The 24,643-nt window shown below is 44.1% G+C and overlaps 1 protein-coding gene across 2 annotated transcripts in view; it reads left to right on the forward strand.

The window, feature by feature from the left end:
• The first annotated feature begins 504 nt into the window (after positions 1 to 504).
• Positions 505 to 24,643, forward strand: part of UNC5B (unc-5 netrin receptor B) — a 248,751-nt gene continuing 224,612 nt past the window's right edge. For both annotated transcript variants that reach the window (XM_073574899.1, XM_073574900.1), the window contains exon 1: positions 505 to 989. In XM_073574899.1, the coding sequence (XP_073431000.1) occupies positions 908 to 989 (82 nt within the window). In that variant the 5' untranslated portion in view covers positions 505 to 907. The remainder of the gene's footprint in view (positions 990 to 24,643) is intronic.

A 24,643-nucleotide genomic window follows, 5' to 3' on the forward strand; every position in this document is an offset into this window, starting at 1 on the left:
ACCAGTGTGACCAACCTGTCAATCAGTTCTCCAAGCGATGCTCCAGATGGCTTGGAAAATGCTAGCATTCTGTAAGCTAATTACGCTTGCAAAATGCTAGTTTCTCCGTGGGAAAATCGCGGGAATTTAAAATGCGATTTTCCCGTGGTATGGAATTCCGTAATTCTCGAGGTAACTTCCGTGAGAGTTCCGCTATGTGTGCACATAGCCTTACTGTGGATAAATGGACTCGTTTTTCCCTTGTTGTCTGTAAAACAAAATTCAAGGTGTTGCGATATTTTGATGCTGAAGAAACTTCTACAGATAATTTTGATTGTAATTATCATCACGATTATTATTATTATTATTATTATCATTTTCCAGGTCCCAGTGACTGCAGATAATGTCTTCAGAACATTGCTCACTTATAATGACTTATTATTATAGTTTTCTATGATAACTATTGTCAGTGGTTTTGTGATAACCAGTCGCTGCGGCGGCCGGCGGCGGCGGGGCCGGGGAGGTGTGTCAGGTAGCGCGGCCGCCATCCCTCCCTCCCGCCTCTCCGCCCCGCCTCCGCTCCCAGCTGCCGCCTCGGCTGTCGCTCTCCCCCCTGCAGGGTCCCCGGTGCTAGTGCTGCTGCTCGCAGGACACCTTGGCATTGTGGCAGCAGTAGGCAGGGGAGATGCACACATGCCCCGCTAGCTGCACCTCTGCCGGACACTGACCGGCACCCGGGAACTTCCTCTTCACATGCCCGGCTCCTCTCTGCACTTTCCCGGCCGCTTGGAAACTACTTGGCAGTGGATTTGTACGTAAAGTAGCGGACTGTGCCTGGCACCCATTGCCCGCACCCCGACCAGCCGGGGACGGGGCAGAGCACTGGTTCTGTGTGCAGGGAGAAGCCCCGGAGTGTGGCCGAGGAGCGATGACTGCAGCCCGGATCCCCAGCGCTCCGGTCCTGGCGCTGGCTCTGCTGCTCAGCGGCAACTTCGGCTCATCCCTGGCAGGTAACGATGCGGCGCCCCATGATAGATGCAGGTATCCCCCCACCCGGAGGACTGTGCTCGGCCGATCGATCGGACCGATGCGATTCTCCTCAGACCTTTGGACAGTTTGACAAACACTTGTCATCTGCTAAAAACTGTGCGCAGTATTTCCACAGCGATCGATAAAGGTCTGCACGGATTCAAGGGGTTAAACGCATCGGACTGAACTGGCCTTTATCCTCACCATTACCGTGATTGTCCCTCAGCTTCATGCATCACAAATGTAGCAGAGATGAGTTTATCAAAGGCAGCAGAGATAACTTTGTGGTTTTACATAGGGCTGCTGATAAAACTTTTATCCTCGGAGGCTGCTGGTACATGAGCTATTTATCTGCAGATCCAGGTCTGATGCGATCTGATGGCTGTGGGGGGCGTAAACCGAAGATTAAGAGCAGATCATGCACATTTACACTATAGATATGCTGTAGGGAATATTGGGGGCATCTCCTACCACTAGGGCTCCAGCTCTCACCTGAGCCCCCTAATTTCTTGTATTATTCCCATCTATGTTGGCGTCAGGCCCCCTCCTAAACATCACGGCCTGCCACCCAACATTTAGGAAGTCTGTGTCTGACTATTATAATGGGAGCAGCCCCCATTGTTATGTGCAAGACCCCTCTGCCCTATACCATTGCCTTAATGGGCCCAGGGGGAAAAAAAAGTTTTGTCATCTGCTGATTTATGTTGTTTAGTTAGGGCTTAGCAGTCAGTAGCAGAGATAATGCCGGATAGATAGTGCTGGAGGGAGATCCAGCTCCCTGATAAGCTTCATTACAGCAGTGCATACACATAAGGGTTAAATGGCTGCAACCTATACCGCAGCGCTGGATGGACCCGTTGCTATAATCTCTTGCAGTTGGGCTCTGGGGCGACCTAATATAGGAAACGTTCTGTAAATCCGAGTGGATGGGGTTAATTTTCAGTATACATGGCTCCTTCTTTTAGGCGCGATCCCGTTTTCTTCGATTTACAAACTCCTCTCTGCAGAGACTCTCATTAGACTTCGTTTAGTATGTCTGGATGAATAAAGTTGCCATGTGGTGGGAAAACAGTAATTGAACTAATTATGCTGTTTGCCCTTCACATTGCTGCTTCCTGCAGTGCTGTGTACTGCCTGGTCATGTGGAAAGAAGAGCTGATGGAGACCCCACTGTGGGTCTGCCGGGGGACGTCAGGCCCGGCGATCCCGCAGGCTCCACATGTGCCCCTCTGCCTGTGGGGTATTGTCGTGACATGGCTGTGCTTGCACTCTGAGTGCCGCTTGGCTACATACTACAAGCGCTTGCTCCGCTGCCGTCCTCTTTCCAGCATTTTAGCCAAACCTATTCTATAGACAGAACGCACAGTCCGTGTACTGTAAAAATGGTTCCGATGCAGCAGAGCCGAAGCCGGTCATTAAAGGGAATCTGTACCCATTTATTTGCATCCAAGATGTGGCCACGGCATTACAGAATGCTGTAGATAAGCCCCTGATGGCGGTGGCTGCATCTTGTATGCGAAAAATAGGTGACAGATTCCCTCTAAGTCATTAGGGCTACCTTGTGATAAAGCAGTAGGCTTACCCCAAGACCTGAGGGAGATGTCTAACACCTGATACCACAGTGGAAACATTGTCGTCTCCACTATACCTTCCACTTAACCTCATCTGATTGTGTAGGTATAGTTAGAGTAGCCATACGATCAGTGCCGCGCGGTGATACAATGGTGACTTCAGCACATATTGTGTTCTTCAGTTCTGCACTTATAAAGTTGTGGACACTAGATTACACCACCAGGGCTGGCGACTGGAAGCCCCCCAATACCCCTCACTCTCTCTACCCCTACCCACCGCCCATGTAAAGCGCTAAGGATGAAGATATCCCTTTGCCTCTCCCATGCCAACCTGATCTTTGACATGCCAATGTACTCCATCCCGGTTTATACCATCCCTTCTGAAGAATACAGAACAAAGCCGACTCTGTGCATGCAAAACTAACCGTTTGCATAAAATGTAAATCCCAAAAGGGTCCCACGTGAGGTCGTATGAAATGGTTACTGTAGACGGTGGAACGCGTTGGGATTCCGCGCCGGTAATCCTGCAGACATTCTCATAAGCTTATGGAAATGTCTGCAAGTTCCAACAATGTAAATCTCTGAAAAGACCTGAAAAGCTGCTCCTTTCTAAGTTTTCTGGCAGTCGGGGGAGTTCTGGCCCTGCGTGAGCCCCTCAATAATAATAGATAATGGCTTGAAGTACTAAGTGCTTCGGGGTTGTTTTCTTACTTTGCCCTTTGAGCGGCAAAATGGTGTAAAGATTCCTAATAGAAAAATGATTACACCGAGGTTTTAATGGTAAAGAGGAATGTAATGTAAAGGTCACGTTGCGCGGCATGCTCCTGTAGAGCCCGGTCCTGCGCTCCTCACATCTCGTAGCTCTCTGTAGTTACTGTTTATTGTTATTTTATATAATATTTTCTTTACATTGTAACTTCGGGGATGTGGATAAACAGATGAATATACATCAACTTTATTTCAGGGCATCATGTCTGCACCCATGCCCCATCAGGGCCAAGCTAACCCTCCTGTACTCTAGATGATGCTCCCGGTGGGGCCATAAAGGTCCGATTCTCAGGAGGTAGCCCTGATGACTTCTTTTTTGCTTCCACGTGGGTTATCACACAGCTTAGACTCCTGAATGGCAGATCTGCAGACAAGTGTAGGAAACATTGTCCGCTTTTCATTCAGAAACCGTAGGACGATTTTCATCCGGGTGCCTGTTTTTTACGTTAGTGCGATCTGCTTTCATCTACCTTAAAAAATATACCTGATCAAATACATTTCTATTATAAAGCTATTAAAACTGTATCTCTAAAAATCAGATGCCACTTACCATATGTTCCGTGTGGGATCCGTTTTTTTTTTTTTTTTTTTAATTAATGCACCCATAAGCTTTTATAGGTGAGACTTGAAAGAAAGTGCATACTGCGATTTTATTTTTCCTTTTCTTTTCCCCTCATCAAACCGAGAGAGAAATTGTTTATCTGAACAAGTTATGGAATAAGATGGGTCAGTGTGCTGTCCGATCCAAATCAGACCACACACGTTCAGTTGATCTGCTCGTCTGCATGAGCCCTAAGGCCAAATTTGCACGTCCTTGTTTGTGGCAGACGGCACAGATGGCATCTCGGTGCTGTTTGTTCAGTAATGGACCCATTCATAGACCTGTATAACATAGTCTGTGACTCGGGCTAGAGTTTGGCATGTCTGCTTCTTTTTTTTTGTGGCTGATCAGTCCGCATAAGAAAAAGACCTGAAGACGGCTGTAGGCTATAATGGGTCCATTTGCGATCTGTTGATAAAACCACATGTATGAGAAAAACAGGCGCATGTACAGGGTCAGGCGTAATTGTACTGTAAATTAGGCAGTCTGGGAGAGGTGCATGGTAGATAATCAAAAAGATTCCTTAATCCAGCGGCCATGTCAGTAGTCTGTGCCCGCCGGACCAGAGCCCAGCAGACCTTCTCCTCCCTTCTGGAATCCTTGGCACCTCTTCTGATTAGTCACCGTGGATCGATGGTATTCGCACGTTGTGCCGTAACAATGACGTCGCATCAAGCCTACAAATAGGAAGAGGCGATGGGGATTCAGGCAGTTCGCTGGACAGGGGTCTTGTAAATCTTTTCGGCTATCTCCATGAGGGGGTTGTAATGTCAGCTATGGCTAAGAAACTACTGACAGGTATAACTAAGAAAATGCTATTGTGAATTCCCAGCACAGGAAAAGAAAAATAGCAAAAATGTGTAATTAGGTGATTATTTCCATGTATTACTGGAGTTGGTATAAATATTAGATGATCTGCTTGGCTTTTCCCTTAGAGCTGTGACTGGAAATATTCATCTACCCTCACATATGATCCTCCTGAGTAACTGGAAGGGGTTTGGGATGAAGCCTCATGACACATGTAGGTGTCAGTAGTCGCTTATTCTAACGGCGTGTTATGAAGAAATGAATGACTTTAGTTGCCTGTCACTTGCCGTAACTGCCTGGTCAGGGTCTGGTAAAGTTGAGCAGAGATGAGGAGGGCCAGGTACTGCCATGTCGTGTCCCAGAGGTCAGCAGTGACAAATGGACATCCTGTGACTGAGATCTCCCAAATGCAGGGGATGGTTTACTTTAGCTGGTAATCTCTGGTTGTCACCCTGAACATGACAAGCCAGATAATAGGGTTGTTTCCTTCCCCTCCTCACTGAGTAATAGTGGCTACACCGCCCCTTGTGGACATTGTGTGGGCTGACTGGGTTTTACACATGGGTGGAAGTACTTGTATAAGGAGATGCCTACATTTACAACTTCATACAACTGGGTAACAAAATTGGGCTTATATATTGGTTATTTTGGTGTCCATGTAAGTGTAACAATGTAGTCCATGACTCGCTCTATATTGGTATATTATGTTTTCTTTTGGGGTATTTTGGGTTTCCAGATGATGCCCTGAAATTTCCTAAATTCTAGAAATCTCTGTTTAAATTTTATCTGTAACCCTAGAAGGTATAGGCCAGGCCTAGGATCGGTTTTGGTAGCTTTGGTTGTTAGTAGGGCTGTGTTGTCTTCTATGGCTGCCTCAGTACATGCCTTCTTTACTACACCTCTGCATGCCTCCAATTTCATAGAAGATAAAAAGCTTTTTCTGTCAGCAGATACCATATGAATCAGAGAAAAAAAAGATTGCATGCCATAAGTGATTAGCGCTCCATGTATGACACCCATTGGACCCCCTACAGAAACATGCAGCGGCCATATGGCTCTGTACTAGGGAAATGTGCAGCCCGAGGCGAGTTTCACACGCGCCTATCAGTTTTGGAGCCAAAGATGAGATCAGAAAAACCTTTCCCAAAACATATGAAGAAATGTGTGAAACACAATTGGTGTATTTTCACATGACACCACCTTTATTCCATCAGAGAGGTGTGACAATCGTTCCTTGTCTCAGTAATTTATTTGTAAACCAGCCTGAAGAAGGAGCCTTTAGGCCCTGAAAGCTGCCAATAATGGTATCACTCATGGAACATTTTTAGACTTTGGGGCATAATCCTTTACTAAAGTAAGGGTTTCATCTACTCTTTAGGGAAAAGCTCCCATTGATGGTAGCTATACATGATCCCCAAAGGCTCAAAGGCTGGACAGACATCTGTCAGATGTTTGTGAATCTTGCGCTGCATTGAGCTGGGGGTTCGGCCATGATGGCCCTGGAGGTCCCTTCCAACTCTAACATTCTATGAAGATACGGCAGGTGTGACTGCTCGGGGTTGTGTTCGTGCAGTTTGGCAGCTTTAAAAAGGGTTTGATAAAGTTCTAGTATATCCGACAGATTTGTGCTTTGTGTGGTCAATCCTCAGGGATGGGGTTGAGCTGCAATACCGCACACAGACAAGAAGAAGAGTGGCGCTGTTTTTGGAAAAATACTTTTCTGATCTTATTCATCTTTTAATATGAAGCAATTACCATTAAGCCCTTGTTCAGGAAATCCTAAATAAAGTAAGGAAATATATGTTTTCTGCAATCTTCCCCTTTACTCTGAGCAGACCTCTACATACATACATGGGTGACTGTTCCATTTTGGGTTGATGATTTTCTTACAGCCACTCATTATCATTCACGTTCAGTCACTGCCCTATATCAAACTAGAGACGTCTTAAATGACCCCCAACTGTTTTTTCTTCATCTGCTGGAAAACAGACAATCCTTGTCCTCTGTGAACCTCAATCTCCCCTATGTGCTGCACCCCTGTGAGATACTTTGGTTACACTAAGCATCAAATCAAGTTTAATAGAGAAATCTGGCGGCAAGAGATGAAGATTACTCAGACTGAGAACAAAGATACATTCACGAGGATATAATAAGGTTGGAGCCCAATAAAAAAATATATAGCCGCAGCATCGGCCGGCCTGTGCAACTGCTCAATGGGGTGAAGCTTTCCTGTATTGTCATTTGGAAGCTATATTTTCTTTTATTACGGCATGTATGTTTGTTTTTATGCCTTGGAGAATTTTTTTTTTCTTTTCTATACAATTTGTTTCTTTGTTTTCTTGGTTATAGGTTTTGTACTAAAACACCAAATATGATATTTCTTGTCTTTATATATGTTAAGAGAGAGAACTGCAATAGAACTTTTTAAAACTCTGATAATCCTGTATGAAATGATTATGGCCCCTCCTTATCCCTTTTCTTCGTGATATCTGTGAGCGCAGACAAGATTCTTCTTATTAATATTATTACTTGAAATTATTTTGATTGTGATCTGTTGCTATTATTTTCAGTTTTCTTTGCCATTCTTTTTTTTTCTTGCAGTCCTGATTGAATACAAAATGCTCACAATGTGTAAAGTGAAGCATTCACATATCATGTAACAGTCAAACCTGCAAATTTCAGCCGGACCAACTTACTATCTAATGTCCATAGACTGGGAGGGGTCCTGACTCAATCACAACATCAAGTGTTGGGACCCTCATTCATTCCGAATTAAAGGGGTTGCCCATTATCGGAAAACCCCTTCTTAATTACTACAGTGTCCCAGGCAAAATAAAAAAAACATACTACCTGGACCCATTGGGAAAATTGCAAGATTTAATTTTCATTTTTTTTTTTTTTAATACAAATTAGTTGTGTTTAAAAAGAAAAAAAAAAAGTCAAAACTGAGAAAAACAAACAAAACAAAAACCTGGTTAACACAACAGAAAATATATATAAATTCTGGACCCTAAATTGCTTCTTTCTGCTAGTGATGTATGTCCCCTGACGTTAATGTTGGGTGAACGTGCTTGTGCTGCCACTTGTCAATGTGGAGGTGCCACCCTACCCTCACTATTGTGGAGGATGGAACCAACTTGAGACATATAAATCTATTAAGAGAGTCAACAATCCAGCCTGTGGCATCTTCTTATGTCCTGCACAAAGGAGCTGTCAGGTTGAAATCCTACATGCCCTGTCTCTCTTTTCTCTGACCACTTCCTTTAGAGCACAGTTGTCAGGCCTCTATACACATGATATTGTTGGCTAAAGATGTTTGGCGGGTTCGGACAACTTTTCTTTCATATGCAGAGTCATTTAAAGAAAAGAAACCACTTTATGTGAAGGAGAACGGACCTTGGATTTGTAAGGCCAGCACCGTGGCCTCCACCCCGACGCGGAGAGTATGAGTAGTGTATATTAGACAGTCGGCGTAGTTACAATGTCCAGATAAATGCCCGGGCAGCTCTGCCTATTCTTCATTGCCCTGTAATCTGATAAATATATTGTCCTATCTGAGCTGTTTCATTACTTCACTAATTGTCTTCAGTTTGATTGTCCCGCTCATTGGTAAATGATGGAGATAGGTTTACTGCACTTAGTGACACATAGATAATGGAGAACACGTTGGTCAGTGCGGAGACTTTACAGAATTTACATGTAATTCTCCAACAAATTTAATTTTTAGTAATCGTACATTGATTTCACACCTCTGCTGTCTCAAGCTGTTAGAGGTTTGTTTTCGGTGGCCTTTGTTGGCTGCAGCATTTGGAGGCTCTGGAAGACTAATTTACATAGTGGATTGTTGTAATGTAATAATAGATGTATAGGAGAGAATAAATCAGCGTGGCCGGTGTATACTTTCCTTGTGCATTACTGGCACACTGAAGAATTGAGATTTGTTTGTGTATGTATGTGTGTATATACTGTACATTTTGTTATACTTGTCCTTAACTGTGAAAATGTGTGAAAATTATAATTATGTCCTTCTACATGGAAATACTTTGAAAACAAAGAACTGTAAGAAGGCAGATATGTGTGATACCACCAAGTGAACACTGCCATTTTTACCTTTTCTTAGGGCATAGAATCCAAGGTTGCTAATGAAGTGCTAATATATGCACACACAATTTTTGACTAGTCAAAGTGACGCGTAAAAACGGATACAGCCAGTCTGCGAAAAATTGTCTTCACCATTAAGATGTAGCGTATATCAGAAATTAATGTGGTGGATATAGAATAATTCTTTAGTAACAAGCCATATTGAAGATGTGCAGTAACCTGTCACCTGATTTTCCCCATATAAAGTGGGGCCAGCACCTTTTAAGGTCTCTTTACAGCATTCTGGGATTCTGTATACATGTCCCCAATCTGATTTCTGAAGCACAAAAAAGTCCTATTGTTATACTCTGACATGGTCCAATGGGCGCCTCTGGATCGTTGCCCTCTGTCCCTGCTTTGTGTGGATGATGTGTGCTCTACATTATCCACAAAGTGACTTCCATCGCGCTCCTGCGCAGGCACCCTTCTCTTTGCCTTCCGAGAGTAGAGTAAAGCACGGTCATGCGCATGTACCAGCTTTACCTAGAGGTCATCGGCACACTTTGGATTTTCCTGGCACATGCGCACTACAGTACTTTGATCTGCCCTCGGCAAGGCAAAGAGAGATGCGCCTGTGCAGGAGGGTGATGGGGGACACTGGTGGATGATGTAGATGTGGCACATGAATCAGGGAAGCAGGACTGCATTATAAGAGAGGAGGCATCAGATGAAGACCACAGAGACGCCTACAGGACCGCACCATCTGTGAATATAATTGTTTTTTTGTGTCTTGCTGAGCGGATTGGGGACATATATCCAGCACACCAGGATGCAGTAACACAGGGCTTATTGATGCTGGCCCTACTTTATATTGCGTAAACCTGGTGATAGGTTCCCTTTTATTCCCATACATATACTGTATATATATTAGCTCATTACCCACCATAAACCCTCATGACACGTCTGCTTTGGTAACAGTTGTATTCCCCATGTGCAATAGTGCTGGAACATCTTTTCTAGTAAATCTACATTGTACTATTCCTCTGTATTCCCCTTGGTCATTTAAAATTGAAAACTAGGTATGATATTTTTTCTGTCTATGGGGTGCTTCCTTCTATACTGTTGGCACAGTGTGGACAGTGTAAGGACATGTTTCGCCTATTTGTGAGTCTTTAAAAAGGAACTGTCATTTCCTCAAAAAAAATTGAGTTACCGTAAATGTTCCTGACCTGCCTTGATTTCCTGCTCTTTTCTGTTTTGCGCTTTCCGCTCCATTGCACAGATATTCACATTTGTTTCTTTTGGAGTGCAGTATGTGAAATCTCTGCTTGTCGTGCAACTTGTCATTTAGAGTCCTTTGTGGGGGCATGTTATGTCATCTCTCCCAGACTCTGCCAAACACAGCTCAGTAGCTGATTCAGCAGTCTGTCAGTCTCAGACACTGCTGAGCTGTGATTGACAGCTTCTGTGTACGCTCCCACAGATGACTCAAAAGAAACACCCAGTTGCACAACCAGGGCTGCCACTTGGAATTTCGGGACCCCATACTGAATTTGCACCCAGTCTCCATCCCAGCTCCACCTCCACCCCCGAACCTTCCACAGTCCCACCGCCCTTTCTTGGAAAAACTCCACTTCTGTACCACATCCTCACCAATCACACGTTAACAGTTCCCATCACCAGATCACACATAGAGCCAGCAGCTTTTGTTTTGGCCAAGAGATTTTTTAATCCACCATCACAACAAGGTAGACTCCTCTGGCCGGGCCCTACTCTACTGTAACTTATTAAGCAATATCCTCCAATACTCTTTTGGTATATTTTTCTTTATTTTTCAGTTTCTAAAAAGACCAATAACACCACATACATGGAACAAATACCACCGCACCATGACCAGATCACATATTACCACCACATAGCGACCGAATAATACATACAAGGAACAAATACTGCTACACCATGACTTGACCACATATTACCACCACATAGTGACCGAATAATACCACATATGAATACTACTGTACAATACTGATCATTAATAGAAAAACACAACACTAATATCACCGTAACTGACATTATACACAGGAGCTCTGTATATAGTGTCAGTGTACAGGTAATACTGTGATCACCAGTGACATTATACATAGGAGCACAACCTGCACACACCATACACACTATTTTCACATATACACTCACATTACAACACACAGCTTGCACACACACTATATACACATACTCACAATACATAACACAGTCTGCACACAACTATACACTTATACTCACATTACAGCAAACAGCCTGTACACACTATACACACTGTATATACTCATACAGTGGGGCAAAAAAGTATTTAGTCAGCAATAGTGCAAGTTCCACCACTTAAAAAGATGAGAGGCGTCTGTAATTTACATCATAGGTAGACCTCAACTATGGGAGACAAACTGAGAAAAAAAAATCCAGAAAATCACATTGTCTGTTTTTTTTTCATTTTATTTGCATATTATGGTGGGAAATAAGTATTTGGTCAGAAACAAGCAATCAAGATTTCTGGCTCTCACAGACCTGTAGCTTCTTCTTTAAGAGTCTCCTCTTTCCTCCACTCATTACCTGTAGTAATGGCACCTGTTTAAACTTGTTATCAGTATAAAAAGACACCTGTGCACACCCTCAAACAGTCTGACTCCAAACTCCACTATGGTGAAGACCAAAGAGCTGTCAAAGGACACCAGAAACAAAATTGTAGCCCTGCACCAGGCTGGGAAGACTGAATCTGCAATAGCCAACCAGCTTGGAGTGAAGAAATCAACTGTGGGAGCAATAATTAGAAAATGGAAGACATACAAGACCACTGATAATTTCCCTCGATCTGGTGCTCCACGCTAAATCCCACCCCGTGGGGTCAGAATGATCACAAGAACGGTGAGCAAAAATCCCAGAACCACACGGGGGGACCTAGTGAATGAACTGCAGAGAGCTGGGACCAATGTAACAAGGCCTACCATAAGTAACACACTACGCCACCATGGACTCAGATCCTGCAGTGCCAGACGTGTCCCACTGCTTAAGCCTGTACATGTCCGGGCCCGTCTGAAGTTTGCTAGAGAGCATTTGGATGATCCAGAGGAGTTTTGGGAGAATGTCCTATGGTCTGATGAAACCAAACTGGAACTGTTTGGTAGAAACACAACTTGTCGTGTTTGGAGGAAAAAGAATACTGAGTTGCATCCATCACACACCATACCTACTGTAAAGCATGGTGGTGGAAACATCATGCTTTGGGGCTGTTTCTCTGCAAAGGGGCCAGGACGACTGATCCGGGTACATGAAAGAATGAATGGGGCCATGTATCGTGAGATTTTGAGTGCAAACCTCCTTCCATCAGCAAGGGCATTGAAGATGAAACGTGGCTGGGTCTTTCAACATGACAATGATCCAAAGCACACCGCCAGGGCAACGAAGGAGTGGCTTCGTAAGAAGCATTTCAAGGTCCTGGAGTGGCCTAGCCAGTCTCCAGATCTCAACCCTATGGAAAACCTTTGGAGGGAGTTGAAAGTCCGTGTTGCCAAGCGAAAAGCCAAAAACATCAATGCTCTAGAGGAGATCTGCATGGAGGAATGGGCCAACATACCAACAACAGTGTGTGGCAACCTTGTGAAGACTTACAGAAAACGTTTGACCTCTGTCATTGCCAACAAAGGATATATCACAAAGTATTGAGATGAAATTTTGTTTCTGACTAAATACTTATTTTCCACCATAATATGCAAATAAAATGAAAAAAAACACAGACAATGTGATTTTCTGGATTTTTTTTTCTCAGTTTGTCTCCCATAGTTGAGGTCTACCTATGATGTAAATTACAGACGCCTCTCATCTTTTTAAGTGGTGGAACTTGCACTATTGCTGACTGACTAAATACTTTTTTGCCCCACTGTATGTACTCACTCTTCATCATAAAGGACAGGAAATGGAGGGGGTCATGTAGTTGGGCATCAGCAGTGCAGGGAGCCCTCTTGTCAGCCTTGCACACATCCCCTGTCCCGACTGCTGTGCTGCTGGAAGCATTACAGGAGGGAGGGACCTTCTATGTGTGAATAGCAGCCAGGTTTCTCCTTTCTCCTCAGGAGTATTACTCTCCTCTCCCCAGTACTGTGTGTATGAACCTCCCATCAGTAGCTTTTCCCATCTTTTCAGTAGCTTCTCCCATCATCACCCCTTTCCTCAGCACTGTAGTGTTTCATTCCTCTACATACCTGGCCCCCCCACCTCTTCCCGTACTTGCTTGTTGCCATGGACTCTGTGCACCACTCTGCGCACACAGGGAAACCTGTCTTGTGCCTGGAGCCCAAAAGGAAGTCCAGGAAGGGGTGAGGAGGGGCTCACAGCCAAGCACAGTTACCACCATGCAGGGCTGTGTTTATTCATCCTGCATGTGTGCGTGGCTGTGTTTATACATCCTCCATGTGTGCGTGGCTGTGTTGGCAAATAAAGATGACTGACGCTTCCCCTGGGACCTGGTGGGGAGAAGCAAAATAGGATGGGCCTGACTGAGTCAGACTCTCTGCCTGTGTATCTCAGGCAGTCTGGGCCCCTCCTCCTTTGCTTCTGCTCATCAGGCCCCTTACACCAGTAAGGGTAGTAATGCCCTGATGGCGGCCCTTACTTAATATACTGTATTTAATTTGGGCCAAATAAAATCTACAGGTTGAAGTATGCACAGATATGTCTTTATAGATGAGAAGTAATAGAGGAGACCCAACTCATGGAGAGATGTTGGCTGACTAAGTATGAGAGCTGGTGTTGCTCATGCCTGACGTAGAAGAATAATCTAGACAATGTTCCTATAGCATCAGTCGGATAAATTGATTTGATAATGTTACATTAGGGATAATGAATGCAGATTTATTCATAACATCTTGGCACTGTTGCTTTGTGAGCCATGGATGGCATTCTTGCCTTCTAGTAACTTCTCTGTGGCCTCATTGTGGTATAAAATGTTTCTGTCATTCTGATGTAAGCTATTTTTATAGTCTATACATTATGTTTCCGTTGGGTCAGAAATTAACGGAGATGATCAGATATATTTAGCTGCAATAAACTTAAAAGGTTTTTCAAACTGAAATTATTCTTTAAGGGAATCTGTCCCTAAGACCAATCCCCCATTGTATGTTCTATCTGTTGCTGCATTCCACAGTAATTAGTATTTTCATTCATATGCAAATGAGACATTGAGTGTTCTGAGTGTGACAGGACACTCAACAAGTCTCCCCCCCCCCCCCCCCCAAAGTTGTTTCCTCACCCTTCACCAGCTTCTTTAGCTTGATTGATGGCTGATGGCTTAGTGTCTGATTTCCTTACCTGATGTTATATAGGCAGTGAGCTTGAAAATAATTTAGAGGCTGGTGCTGGGTGATGAGACAACTTGGATTGGCAAAGACTTTTTTGTGCTCTGCCACACCCAGAGCACTTGCGGTAAGTAATCATTTGCATATGAAAAATGCTAATTACCATACTTATAAATGCAGCAACAGATAGAAGATATAAAGGGGTCGATTAATTTACATTTCAATGTAATGTGCCTGCCGATATACACTCACTGGCCACTTTATTAGGTACACCATGCTAGTAAGGGGTTGGACCCCCTTTTGCCTTCAGAACTGCCTCAATTCTTCGTGGCAGAGATTCAACAAGGTGCTGGAAGCATTCCTCAGAGATTTTGGACCATATTGACATGATGGCATCACACAGTTGGCGCAGATTTGTCGGCTGCACATCCCTGATGCGAATCTCCCGTTCCACCACATCCCAAAGATGCTTTATTGGATTGAGATCTGGTGACTGAGGAGGCCATTTGAGTACAGTAAACTCATTGTCATGTTCAAGAAACCAATCTGAGATGATTCGAGCTTTATGACATGGCGCATTATCCTGCTGAAAGTAGCCATCAGATGTTGGGTACATTGTGGTCATAAAGGGATGGACATGGTCAGCAACAATACTCAGGTAGGCTGTGGCGTTGCAACGATGCTCAATTGGTACCAAGGGGCCCAAAGAGTGCCCAGAAAAAATTCCCCACACCATGACACCACCACCACCAGCCTGAACCGTTGATACAAGGCAGGATGGATCCATGCTTTCATGTTGTTTACGCCAAATTCTGACCCTACCATCCGAATGTCGCAGCAGAAATCGAGACTCATCAGACCAGGCAACGTTTTTCCAATCTTCTACTGTCCAATTTCGATGAGCTTGTGCAAATTGTAGCCTCCGTTTCCTGTTCTTAGCTGAGAGGAGTGGTACCCAGTGTGGTCTTCTGCTGCTGTAGCCCATCTGCCTCAAAGTTCGACGCACTGTGCGTTCAGAGATGCTCTTCTGCCTACCTTGGTTGTAACGGGTGGCAATTTGAGTCACTGTTGCCTTTCTATCAGCTCGAACCAGTCTGCCCATTCTCCTCTGACCTCTGGCATCAACATGGCATTTCCGGCCACAGAACTGCCGCTCACTGGATTTTTTTTCTTTTTCGGACCATTCTCTGTAAACCCTAGAGATGGTTGTGCGTGAAAATCCCAGTAGATCAGCAGTTTCTGAAATTCTCAGACCAGCCCTTCTGGCACCAACAATCATGCCACGTTCAAAGGCACTCAAATCACCTTTCTTCTCCATACTGATGCTCGGTTTGAACTGCAGGAGATTGTCTTGACCATGTCTACATGCCTAAATGCACTGAGTTGCCGCCATGTGATTGGCTGATTAGAAATTAAGTCTTAACACACAGTTGGACAGGTGTACCTAATAAAGTGGCCAGTGAGTGTATGTGGTTTAGACAGAGGGGGTGCTCTTTATAGATATATTCCCTTTAAAGGTACAGTGATCTGACTGGTTTCCAGTATTAAAAATGATGGCCTTCAATGATCCCTCACAGATGCCTCTCTAGCACTCCCCTTTTCTCCCTTGTGCTTCTTGGTCTCATCTTCCACACACCATTAATGGATGGAAATGCTCGCACAGACAATCACTGGCTGAGGTGGGTTACCATTGATTGGCTAAGAATAGATTTCCAGAAGAGACCAGTGATGTCCAAGTGTGAGCATTGTAATGGGATCTGCATGGATCGCTGAGGGCCAAGTATCCCTTAGGGTGTGTGCACACGCTGAGGATTCTGCTGCGGATTGATCCGTGTGGATTTTGCAAAATCCGCAGGTAAATCTGCAGGTCAAAAGACCTGCGGTTTATCTGCGGATTTTCCTGAGGTTTTGCCCTGCGGTTTATCATCTCTACAATGGAGGAGATGGTAAACCGCTGTAGAATCCGCAGAAAAAATTGACATTGAAGGTAGTCCTTACTTCAGTAGACATAAACCATATTATTCAGCTACAAATGCACAACTACATGCATGATCTCGGCAGAACAAGACCCTCTTGTCATTTAGATCAGCAGGCTTGTGTTTTATATAGTACATTCAAGTTACTAAATCTACAGGAAAACCATTTAAGTGTACAGTATGGTTACAGGATGTCCTAATCTCCTAGAACTGTCAACTTATGACCTGGAAAAAAAAAACATTAAAAGGAGGTCAGGCAGGAAAATTGATAAAATCTTCGTACAATTTCCTAAGAATTTGGTAGCTTTTAAATATTTAATGAAAGACGTGAAAGAGGAAAAAATTGGATGACTTTCAGGTTTGCTTTTAGAATACTCGCAAATTTTCTGGAGACGTAGCAAAGTTCTCTGATGCTTCTTATCAAAATAGCTCCTAGAATTTACTAATGATCCAGACTTGGTTAAGAAGAAGAGGTAAGCGAAGATCAGACGTTTTACGTCTTTGGCTAACAGTGTCATGAATATCTGGAACGTTTGACGTTTTGGAAGACTTTAAGAAAGTATATACATGAGTTGTGGTGCTATGTTACTACAGTTGTCAGATGTCAAGTCACGGAGATGACATTTAAGAGTTTGTCTTGTGGTTTAGATTTGTCTCTGGTTTCTGCAGTCACATTACTATATATACCGGTTGTCAACTATGGTAACAGTAGAAATTAAAAATTCCGTTTTCACTACTCAGGTCCGGAATCCAAACTGGTCCTCTGTTTAAACCGATCTTTACTTCTGTCCCCTAAATCTTGGATGCCTCTGGCGCTTGCTAGACCCCATGACATCATGGCACCAGACCTGGGCAGTGTGGGTCGAATTGCTCATTTCTAGTTTGTTTTTCTACATAGATTTTAGCTTGAATTCAACATATAAAAGCCACTCAAAAAAAAAAATCACTTCCCATTGTTGCTTTTCTTTTTTTTTTAATTCTCTCATCAGTAAATGACATGTCTACGTGGACACCATGGCAGGTTAACGTGGCACTTCAAAGAGCGATTCTGCAGCAGAAATCCATGGGTCAGTCTTGTGTTTCCACTGTGGTTTCCATTAGTAACGTACAACAGATTTAATGTTCCACAGGAATAAAAAATATCCTTATGTAGAGATTGTCCCTTTTGAAAAAGAAAGGTAACTCTCTGAGACTTTTCCACTTGATACACAGTTCGAGAGGAGTGTTCTCCTGTGTGTTCTGCAGCCAGGCCATAATAGCTTCCAGACGGCAAAGCTGGTTCTTGTACTAGTAAGTAGAGATTTATATTCCATCAAAGACATGAATTTAGTGGTGTCAGTGAGCCAGTAAGCTTCCTTTACTACATCATCACATTTCCACAACTAAGGTTGGCATGCCGTGTTCTGTACAGCTCAGCAATAACTCTAAAATGTGCATCTTTTGCCAGACTGCAGGCATCGTCCGGCCAAACCAAGTACACATGTTCTCAGCATTCAGACCTTGGTTCCTGGTTCCCGATCCTTTACTAGGCAAGCCGTTAGGTTTGTAGGAAACACTTCTTGTTCCATATTTTGCAATTTCTGAATATCTTACATATGTTTTCTTATGTCCTGATCCTTGCCCTAACAACGAAGCCTCATTGTTCCATATGGAACGGAAATTTTGCACATAACCAGAAAAGGGTTACAGCTCACTGTGTCATTAAAATGGTCTCCTGTGAGACATTAGGATTTCAGTGCCTTTTTATAACATAATGATATGGTAATGCAGAAAGTATAGGGACCATGCTTCTGGCGGTTCTGAGGGCTTACCTGGGGGGGGCTAGCAATACTGGGCCTGATCCAGAGTTTACTCAACTCAATCGCTTCTGCTCTCACCAAGCTAAATGATGTATGAATTAATTGTTTTAATGATGTCTCAAAATTTTACCCTTCGACCAGTGGTAGCAACAGAATGTTTGTTTCTGTAAATAAAATAACTCACATTGAATTCACTGAGCCTAAATTCTAGTTGATAGAAAGAAAACCATCGATGGTTACAGGTCTCCATTATTGTAGGAGTTGATAACTGCAATTCCACTTAAAATCTATTGAACTTTAACTTTGGGTGGTGGGTTTATGGCAGTCCTACTGTAAACCAGAAAATATACTTAAAAAATTGTAAAAAAAAAAAATTGCTTTAACACTCGTATATGCAAATCTGTTGATCGATTCCAAAAATCTTAAATTGGGCAATAATTTGTAACAAATTTTCTTGCAGCGCTGAGGTCCTGGGTCGAATCCCACCAAGGACAACATCTGCACAAAGTTTGTATATTCTTCCTGTATTTGCTTGGATTTCTTCCATGTTCTCCGGTTTCCCCCAACACTTGGAAAATATACCAAGAGTTTATTTATTTGGCTTCCCATAAAATCAATCCAAGTGTATGTCTAATATGGGGAGAGCAGGTTGTAGGTCTCCATTAGAAATGAGAGCAGTATGAGTAGTGTAAAGCACTGAATGGCCCAACAGAATATGTTGGCACTGTATAACCAACAGGAAACTATATATCAGGAAATTAAGTCTAGTTCTGTTATTTTTACTCTATGAACCGTGAACTTTATTGGGGGTTTTGAATTTCTTTTAAAAAATTTTTTCGCATATCAGTCACAAAACGTTTCGTCATCAAACTAATAACAAACAAGTGCTTCTCAAAAAATTAAAATATCATCAAAAAGTTATTTTATTTCAGTTCTTCAATACAAAAAGTGAAAGTCATTACAGTGATCTATTTCAAGTGTTTATTTCTGTTAATGTTGATGATTATGGCCAATGAAAATCCAAAAGTCATTATCTCAGCAAATTAGAATAGAGAAGATGAGAGACCTCAGACCCCACAATGCAGACCAGCAGAAGGCTGCTATCAAAGCAACCTGGACTTCCATAACACCTCAGCAGTGCCACAGGCTGATCACCTCCACACCGCATTTATGCATAATTGATGCAGAAGGAGCCCTGACCAAGTATTGAGTGCATTTACTCAACATACATTTTAGTAGGCCAACATTTCGGGTTGTAAAATCATTTTTTCAAGCTGGTGTTATAAAGTATTCTAATTTACTGAGATAATGACTTTTGGGTTTTCATTGGCTGTAAGCCATAATTGTCAACATTAACAGAAATAAACACTTGAAATACAGTCATTACAAGCAGAGTGATATATCTAATATGAGTTTCACTTTTTCTATTGAAGAACTGAAATAAATTAACTTTTTGATTATATTCCAATCTTGTGAGATGCACCTGTACTTGTGAATGAGTTATTCCATACAGCCGCTTTTCCCGAATCCTCTAGAAACAGATGTAGTCTCATCTTCATCCGCTTCTGTTCCCTATCTAATCTGACAACCTCTCCCTTCCCCCTATCTGACCACCATCTACTCACATTCTCATCCTTTTCCTACTCGCCTGCCTCCCATGTCCAGCCACTAGCACATCCTCGCAGAAACCTCGCACACTTAGACTTCCACAGACTCTAAGACTCTCTTCTACCTCTATGAACATAAGGATGAGTGACCTCATGGAGATCAACATCCAACACTGCGGAGACACCATCACATGTTTCTCAACGCAGTGATCTAGAGCAATGCCCCCATCCCTTATGGGAAATATGCAAAAGCATGTAAATCAACAGCCGCGGAGACACCATCACATGTTTCTCAACGCAAGCAATGACTAGCCAGGTCTTTCCCCGGGAAGGAACAACCACGGGAAGGGCAGTCTCCAATGAAGGAAACCACCTATGCCAAAACATGGTATCCATCCACAGACAGCTGTTTCGGGGTATTGCCCCTCATCAGTGTGGAGTAGGAAACTGGCTAGTAGGAGCAATGCCTAGTGAAAGGCTATGAACATAAGGATGAGTGACCTCATGGAGATCAACATCCAACACTGCGGAGACACCATCACATGTTTCTCAACGCAGTGATCTAGAGCAATGCCCCCATCCCTTATGGGAAATATGCAAAAGCATGTAAATCAACAGCCGCGGAGACACCATCACATGTTTCTCAACGCAAGCAATGACTAGCCAGGTCTTTCCCCGGGAAGGAACAACCACGGGAAGGGCAGTCTCCAATGAAGGAAACCACCTATGCCAAAACATGGTATCCATCCACAGACAGCTGTTTCGGGGTATTGCCCCTCATCAGTGTGGAGTAGGAAACTGGCTAGTAGGAGCAATGCCTAGTGAAAGGCTATGAACATAAGGATGAGTGACCTCATGGAGATCAACATCCAACACTGCGGAGACACCATCACATGTTTCTCAACGCAGTGATCTAGAGCAATGCCCCCATCCCTTATGGGAAATATGCAAAAGCATGTAAATCAACAGCCGCGGAGACACCATCACATGTTTCTCAACGCAAGCAATGACTAGCCAGGTCTTTCCCCGGGAAGGAACAACCACGGGAAGGGCAGTCTCCAATGAAGGAAACCACCTATGCCAAAACATGGTATCCATCCACAGACAGCTGTTTCGGGGTATTGCCCCTCATCAGTGTGGAGTAGGAAACTGGCTAGTAGGAGCAATGCCTAGTGAAAGGCTATGAACATAAGGATGAGTGACCTCATGGAGATCAACATCCAACACTGCGGAGACACCATCACATGTTTCTCAACGCAGTGATCTAGAGCAATGCCCCCATCCCTTATGGGAAATATGCAAAAGCATGTAAATCAACAGCCGCGGAGACACCATCACATGTTTCTCAACGCAAGCAATGACTAGCCAGGTCTTTCCCCGGGAAGGAACAACCACGGGAAGGGCAGTCTCCAATGAAGGAAACCACCTATGCCAAAACATGGTATCCATCCACAGACAGCTGTTTCGGGGTATTGCCCCTCATCAGTGTGGAGTAGGAAACTGGCTAGTAGGAGCAATGCCTAGTGAAAGGCTATGAACATAAGGATGAGTGACCTCATGGAGATCAACATCCAACACTGCGGAGACACCATCACATGTTTCTCAACGCAGTGATCTAGAGCAATGCCCCCATCCCTTATGGGAAATATGCAAAAGCATGTAAATCAACAGCCGCGGAGACACCATCACATGTTTCTCAACGCAAGCAATGACTAGCCAGGTCTTTCCCCGGGAAGGAACAACCACGGGAAGGGCAGTCTCCAATGAAGGAAACCACCTATGCCAAAACATGGTATCCATCCACAGACAGCTGTTTCGGGGTATTGCCCCTCATCAGTGTGGAGTAGGAAACTGGCTAGTAGGAGCAATGCCTAGTGAAAGGCTATGAACATAAGGATGAGTGACCTCATGGAGATCAACATCCAACACTGCGGAGACACCATCACATGTTTCTCAACGCAGTGATCTAGAGCAATGCCCCCATCCCTTATGGGAAATATGCAAAAGCATGTAAATCAACAGCCGCGGAGACACCATCACATGTTTCTCAACGCAAGCAATGACTAGCCAGGTCTGTCCTCCATATCTTCACTCCACAACACGGACAGTGCCACACTGCTTTCTACAATGCCACCCTCACATCAGCCATAGACTCAGTCGCTCCTCTCATGCATGGCAAAGTGCGACAAACCAATAGGCAACCCTTACACAACAACCTCACCAAAAAACTTAGACAAGCATCCAGGGTCACGGAGCGGCGTTGGAAGAAAACACGCCTGCCAGACCACTTCACTGCTTTCAAACAAGCTACACTTGCCTTTAAATCAGCCCTCACCTCTGCCAAACAGATTTATTTCACAAACCTTGTATCTTCATTATTACACAACCCAAAACAACTGTTCAGCACATTCAACTCTCTCCTCCGCCCACCACTGCCACCTCCAACTCCCCTCATCTCTACTGAGGACTTTGCCGCCTACTTCAAAAACAAGATTGACCAAACAAGGCAAACCTTTACAGTTCCACCACCCCAACCGCTCCACATACTAGACCTCTGCCCTTCCCTAATAACCTCCCTCTCCAACATAACGGAAAGGAGATTAATACGCTCTCCTTCAAAATCACGCCTCACCACCTGTGCACTTGACCCCATCCCTTCCCACCTGCTCCCCAACCTCACTACCATGATCATTCCAGCCCTAACCCATCTCTTCAACCTATCCCTAACTTCTGGTACCTTCCCCTCTGCCTTCAAACATGCCACCATAACACTTATCCTCAAAAAATCAAACCTTGACCCAACTGCTGTGCCCAGCTATCGCCCCATATCACTGCTCCAGTTTGCTTCCAAACTCCTTGAACAGCATGTCCACGCTCAACTTTCCTCCCACCTCTCATCTAACTCACTCCTTGACATCCTGCAATCTGGCTTCCGCCTCCACCACTCCACTGAAACTGCCCAGACCAAAATTACTAATGACTTACTCACAGCCAAAGCTAACAGACAGTTCTCCATCCTCCTCCTTCTTGACCTGTCATCTGCCTTTGACACAGTTGACCACTGCCTACTATTACAGATTCATTCTTCCCTTGGCATCAAAGACCTTGCCCAGTCCTGGATTTCCTCATACCTTTCTGACCGCACATTCAGCGTTTCCCACTCCCACACTACCTCCTCATCCTGCCCCCTCTCTGTTGGAGTCCCCCAAGGCTCTGTCCTGTGGCCCCTACTTTTTTCCATATATACTCTTGGCCTAGGACAACTCATAAAGTCACATGGCTTCCAGTACCACCTGTATTCAGATGACACTCAGATCTACCTCTCTGGCCCAGATGTCGCCTATCTGCTGTCCAGAATCCCGGAGTGTCTATCAGCCATATCCTCCTTTTTCACCTCTCGCTTCTTAAAATTCAACGTAGACAAAACTGAACTCATTATCTTTCCTCCATCTCACATATCTTCCCTACCCAATCTATCTATTATGGTAAACGGCATCATGCTCTCTCCAGCACGTGAAATCTGCTGCCTCGGAATAACTCTCGACTCTGCCCTGTCGTTCAAACCACACGTCCAATCTCTTGCCACCTCCTGTCGCCTCCAACGCAAAAATATTTCCAGAATCCGTCCCTTCCTCAGTCCTCAATATACTAAAACTCTTGTACATGCCCTCATCATCTCCCGCATTGACTACTGCAGCACTCTCCTCTGTGGCTTCCCTGCTAACTCTCTTGCACCACTCCAGTCTGTCCTCAATTCTGCTGCCCGAATAATCCTCTCTCCTCGCTACTCCCCTGTCTCCCCCCTCTGCAAATCCCTCCATTCGCTCCCAATTCCCCAACAAATCCATTTCAAACTACTAACACTGACCTACAAAGCCATCCACAACCTTTCCCCTCCCTATATCTCTGAACTAATCTCCCAATATCTTCCCTCATGTCATCTTTGATCCTCCCAAGACCTCCTTCTCTCCTCCACACTTATTTGTCCCTCACACAACCGCCTCCAAGATTTGTCCCACATATTCCCCATCCTCTGGAATGCCATGCCTCAACACGTCCGATTATCCACCACCCATGGATCCTTCAAACGGAACCTGAAAATCCATCTTTTCAGGAAAGCTTACAGCCTGCAATCATCATTCTGTCACCTCACCACCGTCTGAGCTGCCGTCTCATCACCACCAGAGTTGCTGCACCCCCGACCTTCTGTCTCTTCCCCACTATCCCATAGAATGTAAGTCTGCAAGGACAGGGTCCTCTCTCCCCTCTGTACCAATCTGTTATTGTAAATTTGTTTACTGTTAACGATATCTATAACTTTGTATGTAACCCCCTTCTCATCTACAGCACCATGGAATTAATGGCGCTGTATAAATAAATAATAATAGTGTGACTCCCCACAGTATACGTCGCCTCCCTTTTCAACTGCTGCAAACTGGATTGGAAAACCACCCTGCTTTGCTGCTTTCAGGTTGTGCACAGCATTGCTAAGCAACGGGTGGCAGGGTGAAGCGTGATGAAGTGTTTTATGAGGTGGCAGAACAGTGCACCATGATTAGATCTATCGTTAGTCCCCGTGACCTAACCTGATGTAATCCCATTTTATTCTTCTCCCTGCAGGAGAGCCCCATAGCAGCTTTTTTTCCCTTTTAAAAACATCAACAGGTTTCACACACATGACATTAAACGCCATAGATGGAGTGCCTGCCGTAGTATGTGTGATGCTCGGAGGCGGCGTAATCGGATCAGTTCTGCCGGGACACAAGGTTGTCCTTTATTTTGACATCACAGTGCCTCTGTTGATGTAGTGATAGATGCTTTATGTCAAGATTCATGTTGATAACTGTCCCTTATGGTGTAAATTTCCTCTATTTTTTTTTTTCCTGACTTTGTACGTGCTGACATGACTTTGAGACTTAGTCACCTTGAGTATATGGATTTATCGTAGGGACTCAATTGCAGTACCTTGGAAAAAAAATCAGAGACATGACACAAAAATGTAGCAAACTTCTTATTGAATTGCAGACAGAAGCTTGGAGTCGTACGTCAGACTGACATATCTATACCAGAAGAATACCGAG

The sequence above is a fragment of the Dendrobates tinctorius genome, unplaced genomic scaffold (genome assembly GCF_039654945.1).
Source record: "Dendrobates tinctorius isolate UK_male_01 unplaced genomic scaffold, ASM3965494v1 ptg000040l, whole genome shotgun sequence".
NCBI classification, from domain to species: domain Eukaryota; kingdom Metazoa; phylum Chordata; class Amphibia; order Anura; family Dendrobatidae; genus Dendrobates; species Dendrobates tinctorius.